Source organism: Cibotium barometz, chromosome 2 (genome assembly GCF_041138505.1).
Source record: "Cibotium barometz isolate CiBa-2024 chromosome 2, ASM4113850v1, whole genome shotgun sequence".
NCBI lineage: Eukaryota > Viridiplantae > Streptophyta > Polypodiopsida > Cyatheales > Cibotiaceae > Cibotium > Cibotium barometz.
The window spans coordinates 15,410,645-15,436,403 of NC_141047.1; the positions used below are offsets into that span (position 1 = coordinate 15,410,645).

General features: G+C 44.2%; 1 protein-coding gene across 1 annotated transcript in view; it reads left to right on the top strand.

The window, feature by feature from the left end:
- The window catches only part of LOC147640702 (uncharacterized), a 59,859-nt gene extending 34,532 nt beyond the window's left edge, over positions 1 to 25,327 (top strand). The window contains exons 5-7 of the mRNA XM_086814349.1: positions 15,674 to 15,802; positions 24,443 to 24,520; positions 24,606 to 25,327. Of these exons, the coding sequence (XP_086670475.1) occupies positions 15,674 to 15,802; positions 24,443 to 24,520; positions 24,606 to 24,755 (357 nt within the window). The 3' untranslated portion in view covers positions 24,756 to 25,327. The remainder of the gene's footprint in view (positions 1 to 15,673; positions 15,803 to 24,442; positions 24,521 to 24,605) is intronic.
- The last annotated feature ends 432 nt before the right edge of the window (positions 25,328 to 25,759 follow it).

The window sequence follows — 25,759 nt, forward strand, 5'->3', positions numbered from 1 at the left end:
TCGTCCACATTCATGTCTGTATGGAGAGCATCCTCTCCATATTTCTCCTCATCAAGGAGATCGTCCTGGGTGGGGTCATCGTCAGTCTCGCCAGCCTTTGTGGACTGGTCGCAGTCTAACGCCACGTCGTCCATCGCTACGGACAGACCAACATGGTTGTCAACGGACAAGATCTGTAAAAGGGGATCCACTGGCTCATGTGAAATCGACGGCGGGCGAACCACGTCAGTCTGGTTGGTTACTGTGGCTTGGCGTATACACCCAAGCTCGGCGTGTGAGAGGTCAAAAATAGGAGACGAGAGCCTAGAAAACCCACTCGAAGTCCCTATCGGCGGACTATCCCCACTAGATGTCATTTTCAAGTTTTAAAAAGAAACAACTTTTTTTGAATTTTGAATATATGAAAATAAGTTTTCATAACAAAAATAAATAAATAAAGAAATGCAAGGGCGATTATTGAAACTAGCTACCTGGTCCCTAGGTGTGCCGGCCAATGTGATGAAGTGTGCACTACGGCAACGAACCCGACGATGACATTTCCAATATGAATACGTGTGCATGTGTCCCTCAGCGAGTTGTGAATGCGTTGAAGGAGCTCCAAGAGCACAATGCAAGGGTAATAGCTGATGAAGAAAGCCACACTTGAAACAGATGAGGTGAGTGCCTTATGAGTCTCGAAAGTCTATCCACCATTGACTAGGATAATAGCATGCCTTCTGATATTCCGGTCTAGGTGGCTGTTCACGGTATTAGCACATGAGCAAATAAACTCATTGTCCCCACTAGATGTCATTTTCAGGTTCTAAAAAGAAACAACTTTTTTTGAATTTTGAATATACGAAAATAAATTTTCATAGCAAAAATAAATAAATAAAGAAATGCAAGGGCGATTATTGAAACTAGCTACCTTGTCCTTAGGTGTGCCGGCCAATGTGATGAAGTGTGCACTAGGGCAACGAACCTGATGATGATATCTCCGATATGACGACGTGTGCATGTGTCCCTCGGCGAGTTGTGAATGCGTTGAAGGAGCTCTGTAACTCGCGGCGGGTGCCCGGGAGACTAGGGCCTTCTACACACTTGTTGATACCATCAATGAATGTTAAAACACTTAAACATGGCCACAGCCTTAACACATATCCATCATCACTTTGCATAAAACATAAAGCTGGACAAAACATCCACAAATGCTGATAATGGAGCTTGCACGTGTGACACCGCATAGAGGCCGGAATGGGCCGACCCCCCCCCTTGGAGTATTTTATTACCCAAGGAGAATAATATCATGTACAAGCTTTGAGGGCCTTACTCTCCCCACGGGAGATGCCGGATTATCCATATACAAATGCCATAACACAGCCCAACACAAGGCAACCAAGCCGGAACATAGGCCCAGAGAAATGCCGAGCCAACAATATAATCCATATACCTCCGTGTGGGTACTGATTCTTCCCCAAAAACCACGGGTCTTCATGCAATAGAGCTAGTACAGCAAGTACAACTCTCCATTCAGCCGGTACAGCAGGTACAATGGCTGGTACAGCAGGCACGGTGGCTGGTACAGCCGGTACAGCAAGTACAGAAGCTGGTACAGCAAGTACAGTGGTTGGTACAGCAAGTATAGTGGCTGGTACAGCCGGTACGGTGGTTGGTACAGGTGGTACAGCAAGTACAAAAGTTGGTACAGCAAGTACAGTGGTTGGTACAGCAAGTACAGTGGCTGGTACAGCCGGTACGCTGGCTGGTACAACAAGTACGGTGGCTGGTACAGCCGGTACGGTGGCTGGTACAGCAGGTACAGCAAGTACAAATGCTGGTACAACACATACAATGGCTAGAAATCATTGAATACCCTTGCCTTAAGTCTTTCTTCGCGATGGAAGCCTCCAAAACAGTCCCCAACAGCCGGTATTCTTCATGGGCAGCCTTCAAGAGAGAGAGAAAGAGAGTAGCCATCATTAGAGAAGCCTTCAACGGTGGTAGAGGCTAGTGTGCAGCAAGAGAGCCTCTATTAATGAAGAGAGAGGGCTCCAATTTATAGATTTGGGCCTCCCATGAGCTAAAATGGTAAGAGAAGGCTACGATGACAAGTGGAGAGGCACACAATAGCTGAAGTGACAAGTGTGAGGCCACTTGTCTCACTTTGATCCTTTTTCTAACAAGTGTCAGGCCACTTGTCTCACTTTGGTCCACTTTCTTGCCACATGTCCCAATCTAAGAGATGGGTCCTTCCATAATCTTTACCTCTAAAAATATCCCAACTGGTAGACATTCTGTCATAGGCACTTTGCCAACTCTTGGTATCTGCTCAATTCCAGATGTAATGACGCGAACAGAATTTCCATCGGAGAGGGGCCAAAAATAGCAACTCTCCTAAATTTTCGGAGTGTGGTCCTTTGTATTCTAGGATAATCCCCCATTCCCAAAGCTTGTACTTTCCAAATATTTAAACATCCTGGAGTCCACCAGACCCCTTTCAGACTGGGAAATGTCCAGGCTGGTGACATCCTCCCCAACTTCTTAAAAGTTGTCCGCAACTTTAAGCTTCAAGCCATATATTCAAGATATAATCATGTCCCATCGATTGGGCGAGACGAGACAGTCTCAAAAAATCCAATATAACTGAAGAATCCATGTCCCAAAGAAATGGGCGAGACTCAATAAGTCTCCATAATACCAATATCAAAATCGTGTCCCAAGATAAATGGGTGAGACAAAAACAGTCCCATAAGTCGAGATATCATAATCATGTCCCAATCTAAATGGGCGAGACAAAACAGTCCCATAAGTCCAGATATCATAATCCATGTCCCAAGTAAATGGGCGAGACAAATCAGTCCCATAAGTCCAGATATCATAATCCATGTAGATCACCAAGGAGCTGCCTTGACGCCCGGCCCGACTTCAGTGCCCATATTCTCTACTATTGGCTCTATGTTCTACCAAGCAAGGTAGCAACATCTTGAAGAGCACTTAGGACAAGAGAAGTACTACACAGGGCGGCTAAACAAGGAGTCCTGAAAACAATCACTCGCAGGCATAGATAACCTGGTGTTCCATACGCATTTCTGCTACACATAGTTTATAGGCATTTCGGCCACCAACTCACACTACCCTCTCAAGTGCCCATGTTCCCTTCCATCTGCTCTCTATTGTTCCACCCACACATGGTAGAAACAATCTTCAAGAGAGTACGTAGGACAAGAGAACACTACACAGGGTATGTTGTGCTTGTCACTACCCTTTGAAGTGCCCATGTTCCCTTCCATCTGCTCTCTATTGTTCCACCCTCGCATGGTAGAAACAATCTTCAAGAGAGCACGTAGGACAAGAGAACACTACACAGGGTATGTGAATCATGAGTTCCATAAGTCCAATGCATCCCAAATAAAGAGAGCCAAAAAGAATAATCCATCCCAGTAAAAGGGAGCCATAAACATAATCCATAAACCTGAGGATGGATCCAAATCCCTAGAAAAGAAGTCCAGGAATCCATAGACCTGTATACCATAATCTTTGTATACCATAACTCTTACCACATACTCCGTGCTATCCACACACCTTGGAGTAGAGGTGGACTTTATCCATAAAAGCATCATATCCATGAGATATCCAAAGATTTCTTCTCTATAAACTGGGACAGATTCGTCCATAGAAATTGCTTGTGAAGCCCAATATGTATATAAATCTCCTCCAAGAAAGAAATCTCCATTGATATATTCCATCTCAATAAAGGGAGCCATGAAAAGAATTCATCCCATTAAAGGGAGCCATAAACAATGTTTCCCTGAAACCATCTCAAGGCAAACAACAACACCTTTCTCCTTGCATAGCTATACAAGGGTTAGTGAACATCAAAAACACTTCATAGCAAAAGCACTAACTTTGCAAACTCAAAGTATACTTAGCTTTTCTTTGCCAGGTTGGTCATGAAGCCAAAAGAAATATCTCGTCACCATATCCTTAAGATATCCTAAGATATATCTCCATATAGCTTGCCTGTAAGCTTGATAATATAATCCACAATATCCATATGGAAAGAGTGCTAAACGTGTGCACATAAAGCCAACTCCATACTTCCAAGATAAATTTTGTGAATTCCTAAATCCTTAGACCAAGCTGTCTATTGCTCATGCTCTTGCTTCATGGGCTCTGAAGTGGCTGGCCATGCTTAATAGCAATGATGGTAAGTGTGGTCCCCACTTGAGATCTTTTCTCTTCCTTATTGATAGAAAGAAGCCTCTGCTTCCAAGAAAGCCTATGCTCTGATACCAATGTAACTCGCGGCGGGTGCCCGGGAGACTAGGGCCTTCTACACACTTGTTGATACCATCAATGAATGTTAAAACACTTAAACATGGCCACAGCCTTAACACATATCCATCATCACTTTGCATAAAACATAAAGCTGGACAAAACATCCACAAATGCTGATAATGGAGCTTGCACGTGTGACACCGCATAGAGGCCGGAATGGGCCGACCCCCCCCCTTGGAGTATTTTATTACCCAAGGAGAATAATATCATGTACAAGCTTTGAGGGCCTTACTCTCCCCACGGGAGATGCCGGATTATCCATATACAAATGCCATAACACAGCCCAACACAAGGCAACCAAGCCGGAACATAGGCCCAGAGAAATGCCGAGCCAACAATATAATCCATATACCTCCGTGTGGGTACTGATTCTTCCCCAAAAACCACGGGTCTTCATGCAATAGAGCTAGTACAGCAAGTACAACTCTCCATTCAGCCGGTACAGCAGGTACAATGGCTGGTACAGCAGGCACGGTGGTTGGTACAGCCGGTACAGCAAGTACAGAAGCTGGTACAGCAAGTACAGTGGTTGGTACAGCAAGTATAGTGGCTGGTACAGCCGGTACGGTGGTTGGTACAGGTGGTACAGCAAGTACAAAAGTTGGTACAGCAAGTACAGTGGTTGGTACAGCAAGTATAGTGGCTGGTACAGCCGGTACGCTGGCTGGTACAACAAGTACGGTGGCTGGTACAGCCGGTACGGTGGCTGGTACAGCAGGTACAGCAAGTACAAATGCTGGTACAACACATACAATGGCTAGAAATCATAATAAATGATTGAATACCCTTGCCTTAAGTCTTTCTTCGCGATGGAAGCCTCCAAAACAGTCCCCAACAGCCGGTATTCTTCATGGGCAGCCTTCAAGAGAGAGAGAAAGAGAGTAGCCATCATTAGAGAAGCCTTCAACGGTGGTAGAGGCTAGTGTGCAGCAAGAGAGCCTCTATTAATGAAGAGAGAGGGCTCCAATTTATAGATTTGGGCCTCCCATGAGCTAAAATGGCAAGAGAAGGCTACGATGACAAGTGGAGAGGCACACAATAGCTGAAGTGACAAGTGTGAGGCCACTTGTCTCACTTTGATCCTTTTTCTAACAAGTGTCAGGCCACTTGTCTCACTTTGGTCCACTTTCTTGCCACATGTCCCAATCTAAGAGATGGGTCCTTCCATAATCTTTACCTCTAAAAATATCCCAACTGGTAGACATTCTGTCATAGGCACTTTGCCAACTCTTGGTATCTGCTCAATTCCAGATGTAATGACGCGAACAGAATTTCCATCGGAGAGGGGCCAAAAATAGCAACTCTCCTAAATTTTCGGAGTGTGGTCCTTTGTATTCTAGGATAATCCCCCATTCCCAAAGCTTGTACTTTCCAAATATTTAAACATCCTGGAGTCCACCAGACCCCTTTCAGACTGGGAAATGTCCAGGCTGGTGACAAGCTCCAAGAGCACAATGCAAGGGTAATAGCCGATGAAGAAAGCCACACTTGAAACAGATGAGGTGAGTGCCTTATGAGTCTCGAAAGTCTATCCACCATTGACTAGGATAATAGCATGCCTTCCGATATTCCGGTCTAGGTGGCTGTTCACGGTATCAGCACGTGAGCAAATAAACTCGTTGTCCCAATGGATCTTGTTGAGGCCCTGTGCCACAACACGCACATGGAGAATGGGAAGAATAAGGGTGAAGGTAGCATGTAGAGAGCGATCCCAGTTGGTGTGTGGATCGCCTTTGCTGGTGCACACCTCGTTTCTCAGCGTCTCCAGAGTCCAGGCGAGACTAGCTAGTAAAGCCAACCATTGATGCGCCCACTCTTGCCATACCTTGTCCCCCATGATCACTCTGATTCCCTTGTTCCTTGTCACTCTGAAACAATTTTCTTTTAAAATTACCACCCTTCTCGTGAACTGTCTTACTAAGACTGGATTTGGATAGATGTAAAATGTCGTCATAAATCTCGGGATATTTAATTGCTTCATTGAAATATTTGGGCTGCTCAGGCTCAACATAAGCCTTGTAATCAGTAGATAAACACCTCATGAACCCACATAAAGTTTGGAATTTATCGATTACCTTTAACTTCAATACGATCTCACGGTAGTTAGAGATATATTGGGTGAGGGAAATCCCCTACATCTAGCACTTATCCCACTTCCGCCACAATCTCTGGACTTTGTTCACTGGCAGGAATTCCTTTCGAAACAGGGTTTCGAACTCTACCCAAGTACAAGGACGCGCGGCATGTCAGCCAAGCTCATCCATCACTTGTATGCTTTACCTGTCTCAACGACAGGCTAGCCTCTACGGGCCTCAACTTATCTGGCAAGTGCCTGAGGTTATGAACATCCGATGGCTTTTGCAGGAATATATTCACTAAGTCCTTGTTGTGCTCTTTCTTCTCCCCCCCCAAAGGTCAGCGTCTCTAGGTCCTTGAGGAAATTAGTTGATGCTACGGACTATGCTTCGCAAGCATTGCGGCTTGCTTACTCGCACGAGGTGCTACATCCTCTCGAGAAGGAAATCTTACCCTTCTTTGCGCGGATTTTTGCGCAATAGTGCTACCTATGGGCGTGGATCCAAACAAGCGTGAATGCTCCTAAGCATAGCTAAGATCTCATTTTGATTTTTCTTTATGGCCTTGGTCCTAGCAAATAAATTGGCAAGGGACTCATGTGAGATTTCCATCTTGAAATCGTCCACATCCGTGTCTGTACAGAGAGCATCGTCTCCATATTTCTCCTCATCAAGGAGATCGTCCTGGGTGGGGTCGTCGTCAGCCTCGCGAGCTTCTGTGGACTAGTCATAGTCTAACACTGTGTCGTCCATTGCTATGGACAGACCGACATGGTTGTCAACGGACAAGGTTTGTGGAAGGGGATCCACTGGCTCACGCAAAATTGACGGCGGGCAAACCATGTTAGTCTAGTTGGTTACTGCGGCTTGGCGTATACGCCCAAAGTTGGCTTGCGAGAGGTCCAAAATAGGAGACAAGAGCCTAGAAAACCCACCTGAAGTCCCTATTGGCTGACTACCTCCACTAGATGTCATTTTCTTTTTCTTTTAGGTGAATTTTGAATATATGAAAATATATATTCAGAGCAAAAATAAATAAATAAAGAAATGCAAGGGAGAGAATCAGAACTAGCTACTTGGTCCCTAGGTGTGCCGGCCAATGTGATGAAGTGTGCAATACGGTGACTCCATGAAGGGCCCCACACTAGTCTGTAATGAATACATGGGTTCCCATATCGGGATGGAGCTCGACCGGTTGACGAGATCGCATGGTGGAGCGCAGGCGGTGAGTGCTACTAGGGTTCAGGGGTGAGGGTGCCCCAGGGCGGAGTCCCAAGGGCGGCCAGGCCCCTATATATCCTGGCAATGAGGATAGCTTTCCTCATTCTCTCTTAAGTTGGGTGGTGATCCAAAGCTCCACTCCTGCATGTGCATCATAGTTATGTTGGGTTTAACATTGGTATCGGAGCGTCTCTCCTCCGTGGGAAATGTCGCCGGGCCCACTAAGATTTAAGCACCTTATCTTATCTTGATGTTATTTTATTTTATATGGTGGGAATTGACGGGTGGATTGTGTGGAGAGGAGAAGCCGCCATAGCCAAGCTTTGCTTCCACTCCTTCCCTCTCGCCATTTTCTAGGAAGCAGGAGTTTTTGAAATCTCCAAGGGAAACAAACTCAACTCTCTTCTTCGTTGCTGGGCAGCCGCCACCAAGAAAGCAACTCTCTTCTTCATTTTTGCTTGTGTGGGCAGCAGCCACCAAGGGGAAGCAACTCTTCTTCGTTTTTGCTTGTGTGGGCAGCGGCTGCCAAGGGGGGAGACTATTTCTCTCCGTTTTTTCTTGCTTTGGCAGTCTTGCTTGCATGGGCAGCAGCCGCCAAGAGAAAGGTAGGGGGCTAAGCCATATCAAGCGCAGTAGCCCAAAAGGCGGGAGGTCGACACTACAAAAGTATTGCACACCAAAATACCAGCCAGCTTGGCGGCAAGAGTGGGCACATCAGTGGCTGGCTTTACTGGCTAGTCTCGCCTAGATTCTAGAGATGCTGAGAAACGTGGTGTGCACCGCCACCGCTAGGAGCGTCGCCTCCCTCTACCTGGCCAGCGAAGGCGATCCACACACCAAGTGGAATCGCTCTCTACATGCTGCCTTCACCCTTATTGTTCCCATTCCCCATGTCCTTCGTGTTGTGGCACGGGACCTCAACAAGATCCATGAGGATGAGTTTATGTGCTCATGTGCTGATACCGTGAACAGCCACCTGGACTAGAATATCGGGAGGCATGCTATTATCCTAGTCAGTGGTGGATGGACTTTCGGGATTCATAAGGCACTCACCTCATCTGTTTCAAGTGTGGCTTTCTACATCGGCTATTACCCTTGCATTGTGCTCTTGGAGCTCCCTCAATGCATTGGCACATGCACGCGTAGTCGTATCGGGGACGTCATCGTCAGGTTCGTTGGTCGCCATGCTACATGCAAAGTTATCTACATGCATGCATGCAACATGCAACACTACCCCTACATGCATGCATGCTACATGCAAACTTATCTAGATGCATGCAACATGCAAAGCTACCTTCATGCATGCATGTCGCATGCAAGCCTACCTACCTGCATGCATGCTACATGGAAGCCCATGCAAGTTCATGCAGGCCCATGCAACCATACAAGCAATGCAAGCACATGCAAGCTCACCTTTTTGCAAGTAACCTCATCCACTAGCATGTAAAGCTATCTACCCCACCCAAGTCTATAAAAGAGCAGCTACCAGTTAAGAGAAACTCATTCTTTCCATTTTCGTCTCATCTACTTGATGCCTAGAGCTGGGCGCCGTACTTCAGCCCGTTTCTTCGGAAAGGTTTGTCAGGTATGATGCCAGGCTTAATTCAAAAGTCTATGTGGACAAGGAGGATGCAGATTCGAGTTCATCTTCAGAGATGGAGATGGTAAATGGTTCCCTATTAGATGAGGAGATTCTTGAGGAGTCTACTATGGTCTTGGAGCTGACCAAGGAGACATGTGGCTTGGATGATCTCTTGGCACTCCTCTTAGCTAGGCGCCCTGTTTTCAGCCCCCTTCTGGCGCCCCAATAGCTGCACAATCTGATTTCAGCCCCCTCTTGGCATAGCTATTGCTGTACAGCCTGTTTTCAGCCTCTTTTCGGGCAGCCCAAAGGTGTGCGCGACAGTATTAGAGCTATACAACCAGCTATTCCAGCCATTTCTCTACACATTTGCTATGCTTGGGAGCTCTCTATTGCTGCCACATTGCTGCTGAACCTGATTTGCGCTCCTTTTTGGCATGCAACCACAAGAGAAGGGTATCATCGAAGCTTAGAGTAGGTGAAGAAAAAGTCTTGTACTTGCTGCTATGGGTGTTTTTGGTGAAGAATCAAGCGGGGAGACTCTTGGGAAGTACCTGCCTAAGGTGGTAATCAACTATTGGGTAGTTGGATCTTGGGAAGATGGGCTTAAATCTCTTGAAGATTGCTGAGCAATCTTTGAGGGCGGTGCTGGGCACGTTGTTGCTTGTGGTAGCTAGGCTACTTGTAAGCTAGCTGATTGATTGATTTGTTTTCATTGAGCTAAGCTCGAGAACTTGCCGTAAGACCCAAGATCTCACTCAAGCAACAAGATGAAAGAATGAGACAATGTAAGAGTATGTTCCACAAAGGATCACCACAAGTGTATTCCACCAAGGACCATAGACCACCAAGGTTACAACAAGTAGTGTACACCCACTTGCCCCTCTCCACTTGCATAGCCCACTAGCCATTGTTATGGCTCACCCCCCTAACCCTCCTTGAAACACATCCAATAAGAGATTACCCGGTGAACTGTAACTGTCGTGAGGATCTTTCCAATGGCTGAGCTCGTAATCTTTGAGGTCTCCAAGCTCTACAACTCCTTGAGAAGGAATTCCACCGCACCTCTGCGAGTGTTGTCACACCGTCGCGTTGCACTACGGGTACTCGTCCTTCATCTCACCTCACTTCACTCACACACTCAGTAGCATGTCTTAGGGAGAGAGATTAGCAAGAGCAAGACTCAATTACACAATGGGAGAGTATGTTGTATTATGAGAGAGATTTACTTATATACATGGCCATAAGTGTTCACACTCACTGAAAAAGTAGCTCGAGTACGTTTTCGTGTTGTTTTTTTTTATTTTTCGTGCTTTTTGGATTATTTTTTGTCTCGATTTTTGGGTCGAATTTTGAGGCTGTTGGTCGGAGACCAAAACAATCGAATTTGACGTCGGACGACCAGGTCCAATTTTGAAGAGCTCAATGTCGGCTTTCTGATGAGTCCTAGAGTGCCTTCATCGGATTCACGGTTTAGGAGATACGAGCGTCTTAACAGGGGTGTTTTTTAGAGTCTTTTTTTTTTGGGCCGACGGACCTTCTTTTACGTCGTGAACTACTAGGGTGCAGTTCTCGGCGTGAAGCGGACTTCACGCATTTTATCAAATTTGATTTTTTTTTTGTGTGTGTGAGGTCTTAAGGCGTGAGACCCTTAATCCGTGAGATGCTTGGCCGTGAAACTTTTGGTTGTGAAAGGCTTGGCCGTGAAACTTTAGGGCGCGTTAAAGTGCAGAAATGGTTCACGGGGTGAATCATTTTTTTGGAGGTTTTTTTTTTTTTTTTTGGACACGGACTTGTAGGACGTGAAACCTTAGGCCGTGAAAGTTTAAAAATGGTTCATGGCGTAAACCAGTTTTTTGAGGTTTTTTTTTTGACCCCTATGGTGTGAAACCTTAGGCCGTGAAAGTGTAGTAATGATTCCTTGCGTGAATCATTTTTTTCCGAGGTTTTTTTTTTTGGCGCGGACTTCTAAGACGTGAAACCTTAGGACGTGAAAGTGTAGAAATGGATCACGATGTGAATCTTTTTTTTTTTTTGGAGTCTAGTAGAAAATACGAATTTCCTTGTTTGGGAGGGGATATTTTTTGAATTTAAAATTAAGGAGATATTGACATTTTTTCTAAAAGATAAGTGAATTAAAAAAGTGAACCTTTTAATGACATCTCTTACACCCTTTATAAAATGGACAATTTAACAACTTATGAGTATCTACTTATTGAATGCTTATTTAACCTTAATGAGTTATGAAAAAAAGTGATTAAAAATTAATTAAAGATTAATCTTTTTACTAATCTTTTCTTCTTTTACAATAATTAAGGACTAATTAATCATTAATCTCTATTTAATTCACACAGTGAAGCACATCATTGGATAGAGCAAGAGAATGCTAAGCTATGTGCATCAACAATTGCGTAAATTAATCTAAAATAGAAGACTAATTAGACTCTTAATTTTGGTCTCTTATTTTAAGACAAAATTAAGCAGAGAGTCAAATTCCTTCAATTGATGTAATTAGGTGTTTTGATGCATCTAGATGCTCTCAAAACACTAAAAAATACTAATTTCGACTACTCACATGATTAATTTAGATCCTAATTAACATATTTATTAATTTTTGAGCCCCTTGAACAAGATTAATCATCCTTAATGACAAAAATCAATCTTTTAAGAAAAATTAGTCGAATTTAAGGATTTTTTGATAGTTTTTTTTTGAAAGATTAAGCTACTCCCAATGCTTGTTAACACTTTAATGGAAACAATTGAAATAAAAAACACATAACTAAGCTAAAAATAATGATTTTAGTTTTATGTTTAACACTAAAGAGAGCTAACATTCACTAAAAATTGCATTCTATTGCATTGTTTGATGCAATGCATACAAACTAAGCCTAATACAAACTATGTGCAAGCCCTAAGAACATGAAGAACCACAATAACAACAAAAACAATAAATTAAGCTAAAATTAAGCAAAAAGCATTCTTTATAAAAACAAAAAAAGAGAGAGATTCTACACCAAATCACACATAAATCACCATCAAATCCACATCTTTTTCATATGGAAAACCATTGATCAAGACAATGGGCAATGAGTAATGCGTATATTAGAGGAAAAACGATGGAAAAAGCCAAGGTATGACTCTCCGGCAGTGGTGTAAAAAATGTTATGGTTCACCCTAATCTCCCTTGAAATACATCCACTAAGAGATTACCTGGTGAAGTGCAAGTGTCGTGAGGATCTTTTCAATGGTTGAACTCGTAACTCTTGAGGTCTCCAAGCTCTACAACTCCTTGAGAAGCAACTCCACCGCGCCTCTCGCGCGACGAGCGTTGTTACACCGTCGCGTTGTACTACGGGTACTCGTCTCTCCTTTCACCTCATTTCACTTACACACACTCACTAGCATGCCTTAGAGAGAGAGATTAGCAAGAGCAAGACTCAATTGCATAATGGGAGAGTATGTTGTATTATGAGAGAGATTCACTTATATACATGGCCATAAGTGTTCACACTTACTTAAACAATGGTCGGCCGAGCACTTTAAGCTCATAAGAGGCCTAATGTTATTACAATGACTACTCTTATAATATATCCATGAAGTATATTACTTAGGAACTCTCATAATATATCCATGAAGTATATTACTCTAGGAACTCATCCTAACTTGCTATCACACACTCTTGAAGCGGGAATCGTCATAAATACTATGCCATATCATTACAGGCGCCCATCCAAGTTGTAGCTTTGGACACCATTGCTTCATATCTTGAATATATGACTCTTTGGTGTATCTACCGGGACTCCTTGATGTAAGATAATGGCGGTAGCTCTTGTTAACTCTTGGAATGGGTTAACAGCCATGTGTAAAGATGTCCCTCCACCCACTAGAGGAGGTGCCTTGAATGCTAGGGTAACTATACATCAACTATGGTTGAAGTAGACCATAGTACCTTAGCCTAAAGACTAAATCATCTTTAATGAGGACATGTGACCTAAACTCATTAATGTAGATCACATTTCGAATAATAATGCTCCACAAAACTCCGATAAAAGACTGTAAGGCCAAGAAATCCATGAAGCTCGTATACATTTCTTGGTATGGGCCACAAAACAGTGGCATCAATCTTCTTCGGATCCGTTGAGATTTCAGTTTCCAAGATTACATGTTTCAAAAAAGAAATTCAACCATGAAAAACTCAAGGTGAAGCCGCAAATTATGGGCTTCAATCAACCGCAAGGTCTTCTCCATGCTCATCTTTAGGCTTGCTTGAATGGCTTGAACATATATTATACATGTATGACTATCCTTGCGTACCACCCGTTTCGCTCTACTTAGTGTTTATGCTAATCTAGATTACAATATGGTATTAGATTTGTAGGTTGCATTAGGGTTTCTTGAGAGAATAGCATCTCCAATGGAGCTAGTTTCAGTGGATCATTGGGTGTATTAGGTTCAATTAGAGAGTTTTGTGCATCTCATTTACTAAACAGCTCCAAGTGAGAGGGAGAACAATCTTGAAGAGAGAGATTGGTTGTACTACAAGGATTAACTTTGTGTCATCAAGGGCGAGGATATCCGCCTAGTGCTTCTACACGAGATACATAATGTTCCCGTTTCAAGACACCGAGTGAGGGCCCAACATTGGAGAAGTTATCCGTCTTTTTTTTTGGCTTCGCATGAAGCAAAATGTTCATTAGTATTTACAATTTTGCCAGGTTTGCCAAAAGTCAAAGCTAGACACTAAGAAAGTTGCCAGTAAGTTGCACCCATTGCATGTTCCTGAGGTGTCATGGGAGGACATTTCTATGGACGTTGTGGTTGGATTGTTGAAAAGACAATGGTTTTAGGATGATTGTATTTTTATAGTTGTTGATCGGTTGAGTAAGAAGGCCCACCTTATTCCTTGCAACTCAGATGTAAATGCTCAGGAGGTGTGGCCAGGCTTTTTCATTTGGGAGGTGTTTCGCTTACATGGACTTTCGAAGAGGATCGTTTAGATAGGGACCCAAAATTTGCTGGAGGTTTTTGGAGCGCCTTGTTCTATGGTTTGGGGACGAAGTTACTGATTACTACTGCCTTTCATTCCTAGACAGACGGCCAGACCTATGAACAAGATTATGATCACAATGGTGCGATGCTATTGTCAAGAGCATCAAACTCTTTGGGAGGAGTTCTTGCCATTGGTGGAGTATGCTATCAATGATATAGTGCAAGCATCAATCAAGAAGACCCCCTTTGAGGCGGTATATGGTTGTCCGGTTATTAACCCGATGATCCGAGCTCTCGCAACTTTCACATTGAACTAATGGTGCAGACGAGGTGGTTCATGATTTGGACCAGCTATTGCGACAAGTTCGGGAAGAAGTATGGAAGGTGCCGACAAAGCAAGTCCATGAGGCTAATACACACCGTATGCTCTATTCTCCAAGTGGGTTAAGTGACACATACTGACACCTAAGGCTTTAGATGTGATGTACGTAGCTTGTGCCTGACATGTCCGTGGACAAGGGCTCACAATGGGGGCATGGCTTACGACTAATAAATCCGTAAAAAGGTTCTATTGATGTACAAATCAGCACTGATGATGAGCTAGTGTGTCACATAACAACTCAGTGCATGGTTGCATTTAACAAGGAAGGAACAAGAGTTAACATTATCACTAAGAAATGTTGGGAAAAATGGGGAAAACCTTACTTAGAATGAACGGATGTGTGTGTGTGTGTGTGTGTGTGAGAGAGAGAGAGAGAGAGAGAGAGAGAGAGAGAGAGAGAGAGTAATATTAATGTCTACAGAAGGCCACAAGGACCTATGAGACCAGATACATAATTGAAAGACCATGTCAGTCTTGAGCTAAATAATCGATGGTCCAAAAAAAGAAAACATGCATTAAAACATCCTACTAATCTACTAGGAAACTTGCAATGTGTAGGCCTAGCATCAAGTACAATAATCATGCACTACTGGATTTATTTTTTGGGGTTTGACTCAGGTTTTGTTTAGGGAAATCCTCAATGAGTACTCTACCTTCACGATAGAGCTGCTTTGACCTTGACTAATTTTGTATTTTTCTACTTGAGTTGCATTGGGGTGAGTTCTTCATCAGTCCATATCTTTGTACCCCTGAGTGAGTTTGATTGTTTTTAGGACCAATCTTAATGGTTTTGTAACGATAAATGATTACCTTGGCTTGAAACTGATGCAAATACTAGTTCCCAATCAATCCTTGGCACTGCTGCACAAGTTGATTTTTGATTTGATGTGTCCTCTTAAATCTTCTGGTTTGAGAGAGAGAGAGAGAGGTGTGCACGTGTGTGTTTGTGCAATTTTCTGTGTGTCGTGTGACTGTATTGCATATACTTTTGATTGAAGTGCAAAGTTTCATACCACGTAAGGCTCTTTTTCCTTTCTTGGTAATAATGTTTCAATGCAATCATAGACATGTTTATATGTTTTGGCAAATTGTCTTACAAATTTACAGAAACATGCTCGCACTTTGAAGCATATGAAAGAGGGCAAGCTGAGAGTGATGCTTAATAGTGATGGAGAAGAGGAGGAACAAGGAGAAACTCATGCAGAAAGACATGCTAGAACTGTTGCCTTTGTAGAGGTTTGCTCATTATTTTCTCGTTTTTACCTGCTATTGTCTACACATGAAGATTTATTAGGTTGTAGCATGTCAAGAGAATAGACATCCTAAAAATATGATTCTCTTTAGAGTATGAAGAAATAGATCCGGAAGATGCTTATCTTCACCTTTTGCAGGAAACTTGTCTTTTTAAATCTTCCTCTCTAAGTTTCCTCTCACTCAATAATAAAGCCTGCAGTGCGTCCAATTGCTCTTACATGGTGAGAGGTTGTGGTCATCCACCGTGATAAGATTTTAAAGAAGTAAAAGGAGAAAAAAAATATTGCAAATATAAAATTGCTAATAAAATAAACAGTTAGAATTCTTTGTTTGTCACTCATTATTTACAAAATATAAATGGCCCAGCTCAAGTTGTTAATCCCACTCAAGGTAGATGAATTTGGAGTTTATTTGATGGAAAAATGGACCCACAAATCTACATGTACAAGAATAAATGTGATGTAAAGATGCAGGGGGAAAGAGAGGTTCAGCTCTTGCAAGCACACACACACACTCACAAAACCCTAATAGAGAACACACAAGGTGAGAGGCTGAAAATCTTCTTCTACTTCACTCAACACTCAACACACCATATACAAGATAAGAGTACACCCAATATAAAAGGTACTCAACCAAATACATACAAGGGTTCTCTATAGTGTGAACCCAACTAAATGAGCTGGCGTTATAACTATGCCAGTCTCTAGAATGGTTGTCACACAGCCTGTCATCCCACTGGCCGCATATCACCCAAGATCTCACCAACCATGCCAGTGGTGTAAGTGTGGAGCCTATCCCCCAGGCGGGTCATCAGTGTCCACCGCCTCACTAGACGAGCTCGATATCTCAACACTCCCCCTCGAGCTCAACTCCATCTCATGTACACCAAGTGAAGCTCTGAATCTGCGGAGCTTCTCTATACCCAATGCTTTGGTGAAGATGGCCGCATATCACCCAAGATCTCACCAACCATGCCAGTGGTGTAAGTGTGGAGCCTATCCCCCATGCGGGTCATCAGTGTCCACCGCCTCACTAGACGAGCTCGATATCTCAACACTCCCCCTCGAGCTCAACTCCATCTCATGTACACCAAGTGAAGCTCTGAATCTGCGGAGCTTCTCTATACTCAATGCTTTGGTGAAGATGTCAGCTACCTGATCTTGTGTGCTGACATAAACAAGGTCAAGGTCTCCTGTCAAGACCTTCTCTCAGACAAAATGGTAGTGGACCTCTATATGCTTCGTGCAAGCATGAAAAACTGGGTTCCTAGCCAACTGTATACTGCTAATGTTGTCACAGAAAATGACAACTTGTCTATCCACTGATAGACCCAAATCTGCAAGTAGCTTTCTCAACCAAGCTACCTCACATGCTGCCATAGCAGCTCCTCTGTACTTGGCCTCTGTACTGGATAGAGCAACCGTAGGTTGCTTCTTGCTGCTCCAAGTCACAGCAGCACTCCCTAAAGAAAACATGAAGCCACTAGTAGATCTTCTATCTGAGATACTACCAGTCCAATTAACATCTGTGTACCCATGTACACATATCTCTGTCCCAGTCTCATAAAATAGCCCACAATGCAAAGTAGATCTCACATACCTCAGTATGCGTCTCAATGCATCTAAATGCGGCTTCCGTGGAACCTGCATAAACTGACTCACCAACCCAACAACATAGCTCAAATCTGGTCTGGTGATCGTCATGTAGATCAAGCTTCCTACTATGCGCCTATACATAGTAGGATCCTCCAAGATCTCTCCTGAATCTGCACTCAACTTGCCATTCTGATCTAATGGCACGGGAATAGGCTTACAGTCTGTCATCCCATACTTGGACAACATGTCCAAGCCATACTGTCTCTGCAGTAATCGAATACCATGTGGTGACCTAATCACCTCAATGTCCAAGAAATATTTGAGCTCCCCCAGATCCTTCATCTCGAACTTCTGTCTAAGCAAGATCTTTACATCAAAGATCTCTGCATCATGGTCTCCCGTAATGATCAAGTCATCTACATAGATGACAACAAGCACAACCCCTCTATCACCATGTCTCACATACAGCGAGAAATCTGCATTGGCTACATGAAAGCCAATAGTGACAAGATATTCAGAAATCTTGTCAGACCATGCTCTTGGTGCTTGTTTTAAGCCATACAAGGCTTTCTTCAACCTGCAAACATGCTCGGGGTGACCCACATCCTCATAACCAGGTGGCTGCAACATATACACTTCTTGCAAATCCCCATGCAAGAATGCATTCTTTACATCTATCTGATGTAAAGACCATTGCTTTGACGCAGCCACTGCTATCACAACTCTCCATGTTGCCATCTTGGCAACTGGGCTGAAAGTTTTCTCATAATCAATGTCATATGTCTGCGCATTCTCTTTGGCTACCAATCTAGCCTTATACCTGTTTATGCTTCCATCACTGTTATGTTTTACTTTGTACACCCACTTGCATCCAATGGCTTTCTTGCCTTCAGGCAATTGCACTAAATCCCAAGTCTCATTTCCATATAGTGCATTCATCTCCTCATCCGTAGCTTTCTTCCAACACACATTTCCAACAGCCTCATCAATGCATGTGGGCTCTACAACCTGCACAACCTTTGCCATACGTGCATAGTGATGTGCCACATAACCATCATAGATAAACCTCTGCACAGGGTTTTTCACTCTCCCTGATCTTTGCAGCTTTTCATTCATGGCTTCCATAGCCTTCTTTACACCAGGTGTTCTCATAGCTGGGATCCCAAGCTCATCATCAAGGCTCATCTCTGAGCCACTAGACTCTCCATCAACATGAGAATGCCCTGCAGAAATGTCAGGCATACCAAGGGGCTCAACCACTTTCTCTTTTCCTTTACGTGATGTACTAATCACATTTACGGGACTGGTATTATGACGCAGTCTGCCACTCCATGGTCTATCAACAGACCCAGTAGATGAGGACTCTCTTGGTTCACTCAAAAACTGTGATTGCTGACTTGCATTCTGTGCAACCACACTTCCACTCACATCAGCCCCAACAGCTTCTTTTTCAGCAGCATACTAGCTGCTCATCTCATCAAAGACAACATCCCTGCTTACCCTCAACTCACGTGTAGCAGGGTTATAACACCTGTATCCCTTTTGCTCAAGGGAATATCCAATAAACATACATTTTTCAGTTTTTGGATCCAGCTTAGTTCTTAGCTCATCTGGCACATGCACATATGCAATGCATCCAAAGAGAGCTCATTGGAGAAGTACTCTCCCCCTCCATCTGACCTTAGGCACTTTACATATTTCCCTGTTTGCTTTTCAACCAGAACTCTGAAATTCTGAAAGTGAGTGAACACCTCACTCTTCTCCTTCATGAAATATACCCACACTTTCCTTGTGTGGTCATCAATGAATGTCACATAATACCTGCAGCCTCCCATGGACATGGTCTTCGTAGGACCCCATACATCTGAATGCACAACATCTAGTGCATTTCTCCTCACATATCTGTTACGTGGAAATACATGCTTTGTTTGCTTTCCAAATTGGCATGCTTCACATATTCTTTGCATACCTTTCACTTTAAATTTTGGCAGCCCTGTCACAATTCCTTTAGTCTGCATAGACTTCATTCTCTGTACATTCACATGTCCAATTCTTTTATGCCAAATGTCTGTGTCTGCAACAATTCTTGAACCATTTGCAAACATCACAGCACTCATTTCAGGCATGTCTACATTCAACGTAAACATTCTGCCCACTCTGTTGCCTTTTGCAACCAACCTGCACTTGTCTTTAAAGTCTTCAACATAACAACCATCAAGGTTAAACCGAACCTGCAAACCCTGCTCAATCATTTGGCCAACTGAAACCAGATTCTTTGTTATGTTCGGAACGTGAAGTACATCTGCAAGGTACTTCACTTTGTCATCCTGCATAGACAATGGCACATCTCCAACATGGGCAATTGGATGAGCAGTGTCATTCCCTGTTTCCACAAAACCTGGTCGTTCAAGGTTTTTCATCTCCTTGAACCACTCTCCATGACTTGTCATGTGGTTCGAAGCACCTGAATCCACATACCATACATCATCTTTTTGTGCTGCTTCAACATTTTTAGACATGGCATTCACGACATGCTGCATAACAAACAACCTTTCATTATCCTCATTGTTTCTGCTTGAGGATGCATAGTTATTCTGCTGCACTTTTCCATTTTGCATGTCAGCCTGCTTCTTATAACATTCTGTCTGCACATGTCGAGGCTTACCACAATAAAAGCATTCACGTGCATCATTATATTGTCTTTGCCAATTTCCACGTCCTCTTTGACTCCCCGTGCCTGTGAATTTGCCTCTTCCACTTGTGTGTTGTTGATGTTGTTGTTGTGTATTCTGGGATTATTGTTGCTGCTGCTGCTGGCCATAATTCTGATTACCTGTTCGGCCACCTCCTTGACCGCGTCCATGGCCTCCTCTATCTCGTCCTCTACCTGAACTTGTGTAGAAGGCCTGTTGCTCTGAACTGTTTTTGTTTTGTGAAGAGTGCTGGTCTTCACCCAAGCTCTTCTCTTCTATAATCAGCATAGACACCAAATCTGTAAAGTTGGGAATGTTTTCCCGAGTCTGAATAGACGTCTTGAACGCCTTATATTGTGGCTCGAGACCACGTAGACCGACTTCCACCTTATCATCATCATCTACTGACACACCAATAGATGCAAGGGATTCCACAATACCCTTTATCTTCAATGCATAGTCATTCACAGACATGCTCTTTTTCTCCACAGTATGAAGTTCATTCTTCAACTGTATCTTACGTGGCTTGGTATTTGTTTCATAGAGTTTTACCAAGGTGCCCCACGCCTCCTTGGGGGACTTGGCATCCTGAATGTGCCCAATCATGGTGTCCTGTATACTAATGGAGAGCCAATATATAACTTTCCTGGCTCCTTGGTTCCAGTCTTTAAACTCTTTCATATCTGCAGCAGTCGGATTTATGTCCGGTATCTCCGGTACCTCCTCATGCTCACCTTCTATGTAGTCCCAATAGCCCTTTTCCATCAGGAAATTCGTCAACCTGAACCTCCAAGCATGGAAGTTGTTCTTATCAAGCTTCTCAGCCACAATTTGGGTTATCCCATCATTTGACATCTTGCCAGACACAATTTTACCAGAAACAGCACTCTGGTTTGTCTTGCACAAACTGCTGTATTTCTTGCAGCGGTACTGTAGTACTCTCAAATGTCACAACCAGTGACTTCAATATGCATACATACGCCCAATGGCAACTGTTGACCTCTTTGCAGCACCCACAGTGTCGGCACAGCCAATCTGTCTTCCTGCAGTTCTTAAAACAGATATCTGCAGAGAATCGATGACTTACCCGCAGCGCTTGAAATCGCCTGCTTTCCGAAAAACGGAGATCCAAACGCGCTCGAAACGCGTTTTCGGCCCAGAAAATGTAGTCCAATAGGACAGTATGGTTGTCCTATAGCTTTACTCCTGCGAAGAAAGCTCCTCAATCAGAGATCGTTTTTCGGTGCCTCCCGTAGAGCTCCCGACAAGGGTGTAGTCACCAACACAAATAGGGAAGAGTACTTGAAGCTCTTACCGTCGTACCGTTTCCTGTGGTTCTCTTGCTTGTAGCTCAGCCCTTAGCACAAACCAGGCTCTGATACCATGTAAAGATGCAGGGGGGACGAGAGCTTGAGCTCTTGCAAGCACACACACACACTCACAAAACCCTAATAGAGAACACACAAGGTGAGAGGCTGAAAATCTTCTTCTACTTCACTCAACAATATGAAAGGTACTCAACCAAATACATACAAGGGTTCTCTATAGTGTAAACCCAACTAAATGAGCTGGCGCTATAACTATGCCAGTCTCTAGAATGGCTGTCACACAGCCTGTCATCCCACTGGCCGCATATCACCCAAGATCTCACCAACCATGCCAGTGGTGTAAGTGTGGGGCCTATCCCCCAGGCGGGTCATCAGTGTCCACCGTCTCACTAGACGAGCTCGATATCTCAACATGCGACACGTCAAATTCAGTCAAATTTAAGAATTTTAGATTTTATTGTGGATGCCTTGGCAACGTGCTGAGATTTGTGAATGAACCAGCCTATGAAACTGATTTTGTTGAACCGCCCTAATCCTACAAGTAGTGTCTCTGGCTCTCCCTTGGGCTGCTGCAGCGGCAACTGCTCGCTGGTCTGCCTGCAATCGCTGGCCACGTGCCCACAGCTAAGCTCCGATGGGCTAAGAACCAGAGAAAGAAAGAGATCTTCTGGGGACGGAAGCTGCACCGGAGTCCTTGCGAGAAATCCTCAATGAAAATGCTGCTGTGCCGCCGGGGTGCCGTGTGTGGTCTCGAGGAGGATTGGACGGCCGAGCCATTCAGAGTAATCAAAGAATGGGATGGCGGCCTCGGGATCCTTAATCAACGGGTCTCTCCACTTCTACTCTCCGGGGTCCCACTGTATGTGAACCAGCAGACTGTTCTCCAAAAGCCATAAGCACCAGGATGCCACGCCTCTGACCTCTAGATGAGGGGGATTTGTCACCCACTTTCTGCCCTTGCGGCCCATAGGCCACCACGCGGACCTGCTAAGGGGGGAGGAAGGGTCATCATTGATCTGGCACTAGGACACTCTCAGGAGGCCGCCTGGTCCAACCCCATGAATGCTGATGAGGCTGCCCTGTGAAAAACCAAAAACCACCAAGGGAACTTTGGTGCGGGTGAAAGCAGCCATCCACGGGTTATCTCGGGGGATCCTTGGGAGGAAGAAACCAATCCCGTGGGATGGTGGAGTTGACCCCCGCCCCCCACCCCCTTCCCCTTGAGTAGTAGCAACTTGAGTGGGCACCCGAGGGCAGCTTGGTCTCCCGCCTGAAGGTGGTGCAATTTTAGCTACAAGCGGCCCAGATGTGGCGAGAGCATGCCGGGGTTGGAACTCGGGACCTGCCCCTTCGTAGTCACAAACCGACACCACTAGGTTACATGCCTATTGGCACCAAGGAAACGGGACCGTCATGTTTAGATATTCAATCATGGCCAAACCCTTCAATATCCAGCAACAATGATGACAGCATTCAGGATGTAGCCCTGGCCTTTGATGAGAATCCTCATGCAAAAGCACTTGTTGAAACACCTCTTGATGAGAATTCTCCCGAAAGACCCCCTCCTGGAAGTCAGTGAAGCACCCTGATCGGCTAGTCCACATACCGAGACAGATGATCAAAACTCTCTTTGCAAAATCTAAAGTAGCCTTGGTATGAAAGAGTCAGTTGCAACTTGCTCCTCATAACCTCTGATTGGAACCTGTAACTTTTTTTTAAATGAGAAAAAGATCCTTCTATTAGTTACTGAAAAAACAGCCACGAAGGGCTAGATACAAACTCGCCTCATGTACAGGGCGGGAATCAAGTAATCAAAAGAGGGGAAAGAGATGCTTCTCTCCTCCGGCTGGCCCCTCTTTTGAGGAGAAGGCTATCTGATGGGTGGTGGGGGGGGGGGGGGGGGGGGGGGGGGGGGGGGGGGTTGAGGGGGAACAGCCACATAGGTGGTTTGTAATGCCAAGTGGGGTCACCACCTTTATCAATGAGAAAAGGGCCAGGCCGCTAGAGCCTCAAGGAAGCTTCCCACTTCTTCCGCATGCAGTTAGATCCACCCTACAACTTCCCCCACCGAACACGGAGGGTATGTATGATATTGAGCCAAATGCTCCTGATAGACTCTGCTGGCGGAGTGTGGTTACCCTCAATGGCTTCGCTGCATCTAGCTCACCATATGTGCCAGGCTGCAATTCTATTGTGAATCTCCCATCTCTAGCATGAGCCTGGTCACCAGTGATCTGTAGGTGGGGCTACGACTGGTACTGCTGTAATGCGGTGGTGAGGGACTTGAAGGGCTAGCCCTCCCCCATCCTCCTTGTAAGCGCTAACCACCTTAGCCTCTGTGGCCCAAGTGTCAGTGCCCCATGTAATGATCCGGGTCGAGGCCCTATCCATAGTGAAGATGAGAATAAAGGAATGGACATAGAAAAGTAGGACCCTAATTCAAATTTGTAGGTGGTATGTACATTCCACGGATAGCTTGTAATCAACCTGAATGTTCCTGTCATGTACCACAATAAAGAGATTAAGGAGCTCTACTTTATCGAAGTCCTACTGATGAAACACAATGGAAGAGTTACTATCCCCACCACAAAGCTTATCAAGACTGTGAGATTGCGGCCTTGTAGCTGATCACAAGATCATAATGGCCATTGTCTGATTAATATGGATTTACGAGGAACACATTATTTTATTCACAAATATGTGTTATGCTGAATCGGTACTTGATGCTTAGTTTAGTTCACTAATTTTTATGGTAATACATGCTGTCACTATTCTCATTATATGTGATAATTGCTTCATGTTGGCAGGGCATGTTTTTAAATCCTTTATATAAATGTACTTGTTAGATCATGTGATTAGGATAGTGGGTCAGTGGGTTGAACTCTCTAAATTCGAACTATTCAAAATGTTACTAACTCAACAATTTTAACGCAGGATACATGACAGGACAGTCCCCTTCTCTTGACCACTTCTTGAGTTTGTGTTGTGAATTATGTTCTTGTGCAGCAAGAAAAAATTGAAGGAGATCCCAAAAGGAAGAGAGCTTCAGGTCGGCAACGACAACGCAAACGTGCAAAGCGAAAGGTAGGGCTCTCAGAGGCAGTTCCTTCCATTTTTGGCCTGCAAGCTTCTCTGCTGTTTACTTTGTGCTAAATCATGTGATTTTTAGGCATTAATGGCATGGAAGGAAGAGCAAAGGCCCGCTAGTATTGATAATGAAGAGGCTGCTTTGAAATGTTTGCCTCTGAAGAACTCTGCTGCCAAGGGGTCAAGGCGAAAGCTGAAGAAAGAGAAGGCTAAACTTGCGAGTGGAGATTAACGTGGGACCTTGGGGTAGCTTCATTGCTACTCGCAGTTAGGGAAGAAGGTCATGGTTTGAGCTTTTGTTAATGGAAACATAGGCATGTGCGTGTGTGTGTGTGTGTGTGTGTGAGCGCGCGAGAGAGAGAGAGAGAGAGAGAGAGAGAGAGAGAGCCTTGCAATGAAGAGGTCCAGGCTTGTTGACATCTTGACATCGTGTGTTCTTCCTTGCCCAAGGAAGAAAATGATTTCTGCAGACATGAAACCCATCGCATTTGAGGATTTGTGTCAACAATATCGTCGAGGAATTTCTGTAGGAGTTGTGAATTGGCAACAAAGAGCATGTAGAAGCGTTTACTACTCTCACAAACGCACGTTACATGTTGCAACTCTCACAACCAGTAACGGAAGAATGGTATGAGATCTTGGAACTTTATATAGGTATGAAGCTAATAGCGAACCAAAGCTAGCTAGAAATGAAATCTTGTTACTTAGTTTACCACCTCTTGATAAGGGTTAGCAACCTTTGTGAATTAACGGTATGAAGACAAAGCGGATGAAATGACATGCAAAACAATCTCTTTGCATTAAGGCTCCCTCTCTCCCTTGGATAGTCTTTCTACCACCAAGAGGGCGCATTGGACAACCTTTTTGCCATCCAACATGCGGCACACTCATCTTGTGGACCGCTTGAGGTCGAAACCCATCAACTGTTGAGATGCTCGACAACGGTTGGGATTATTTCCCAAAGGTTGAGAGAGTATTTCAAGCGGGAGCATCACAACTTTTGTGCCACTCGACGTGGGGTATATTGGTGGTTGTAGATCTCCTTTAAGTTGGAAACTCGTTGATTGTTTGGTATGCTTAATCATTTCTTTGATGTTAAGAAAAGAATCTTTTAAGTGGTGTGTCAATTTAAAGAGATCTCATCGGACAACCTTTTTGCCATCCAATGTGGGGTATATTTGTTTAGCCAGAGAATCCTCTTTTTGGTTATAGACTTGTTCAAAATTTGCTGAATGT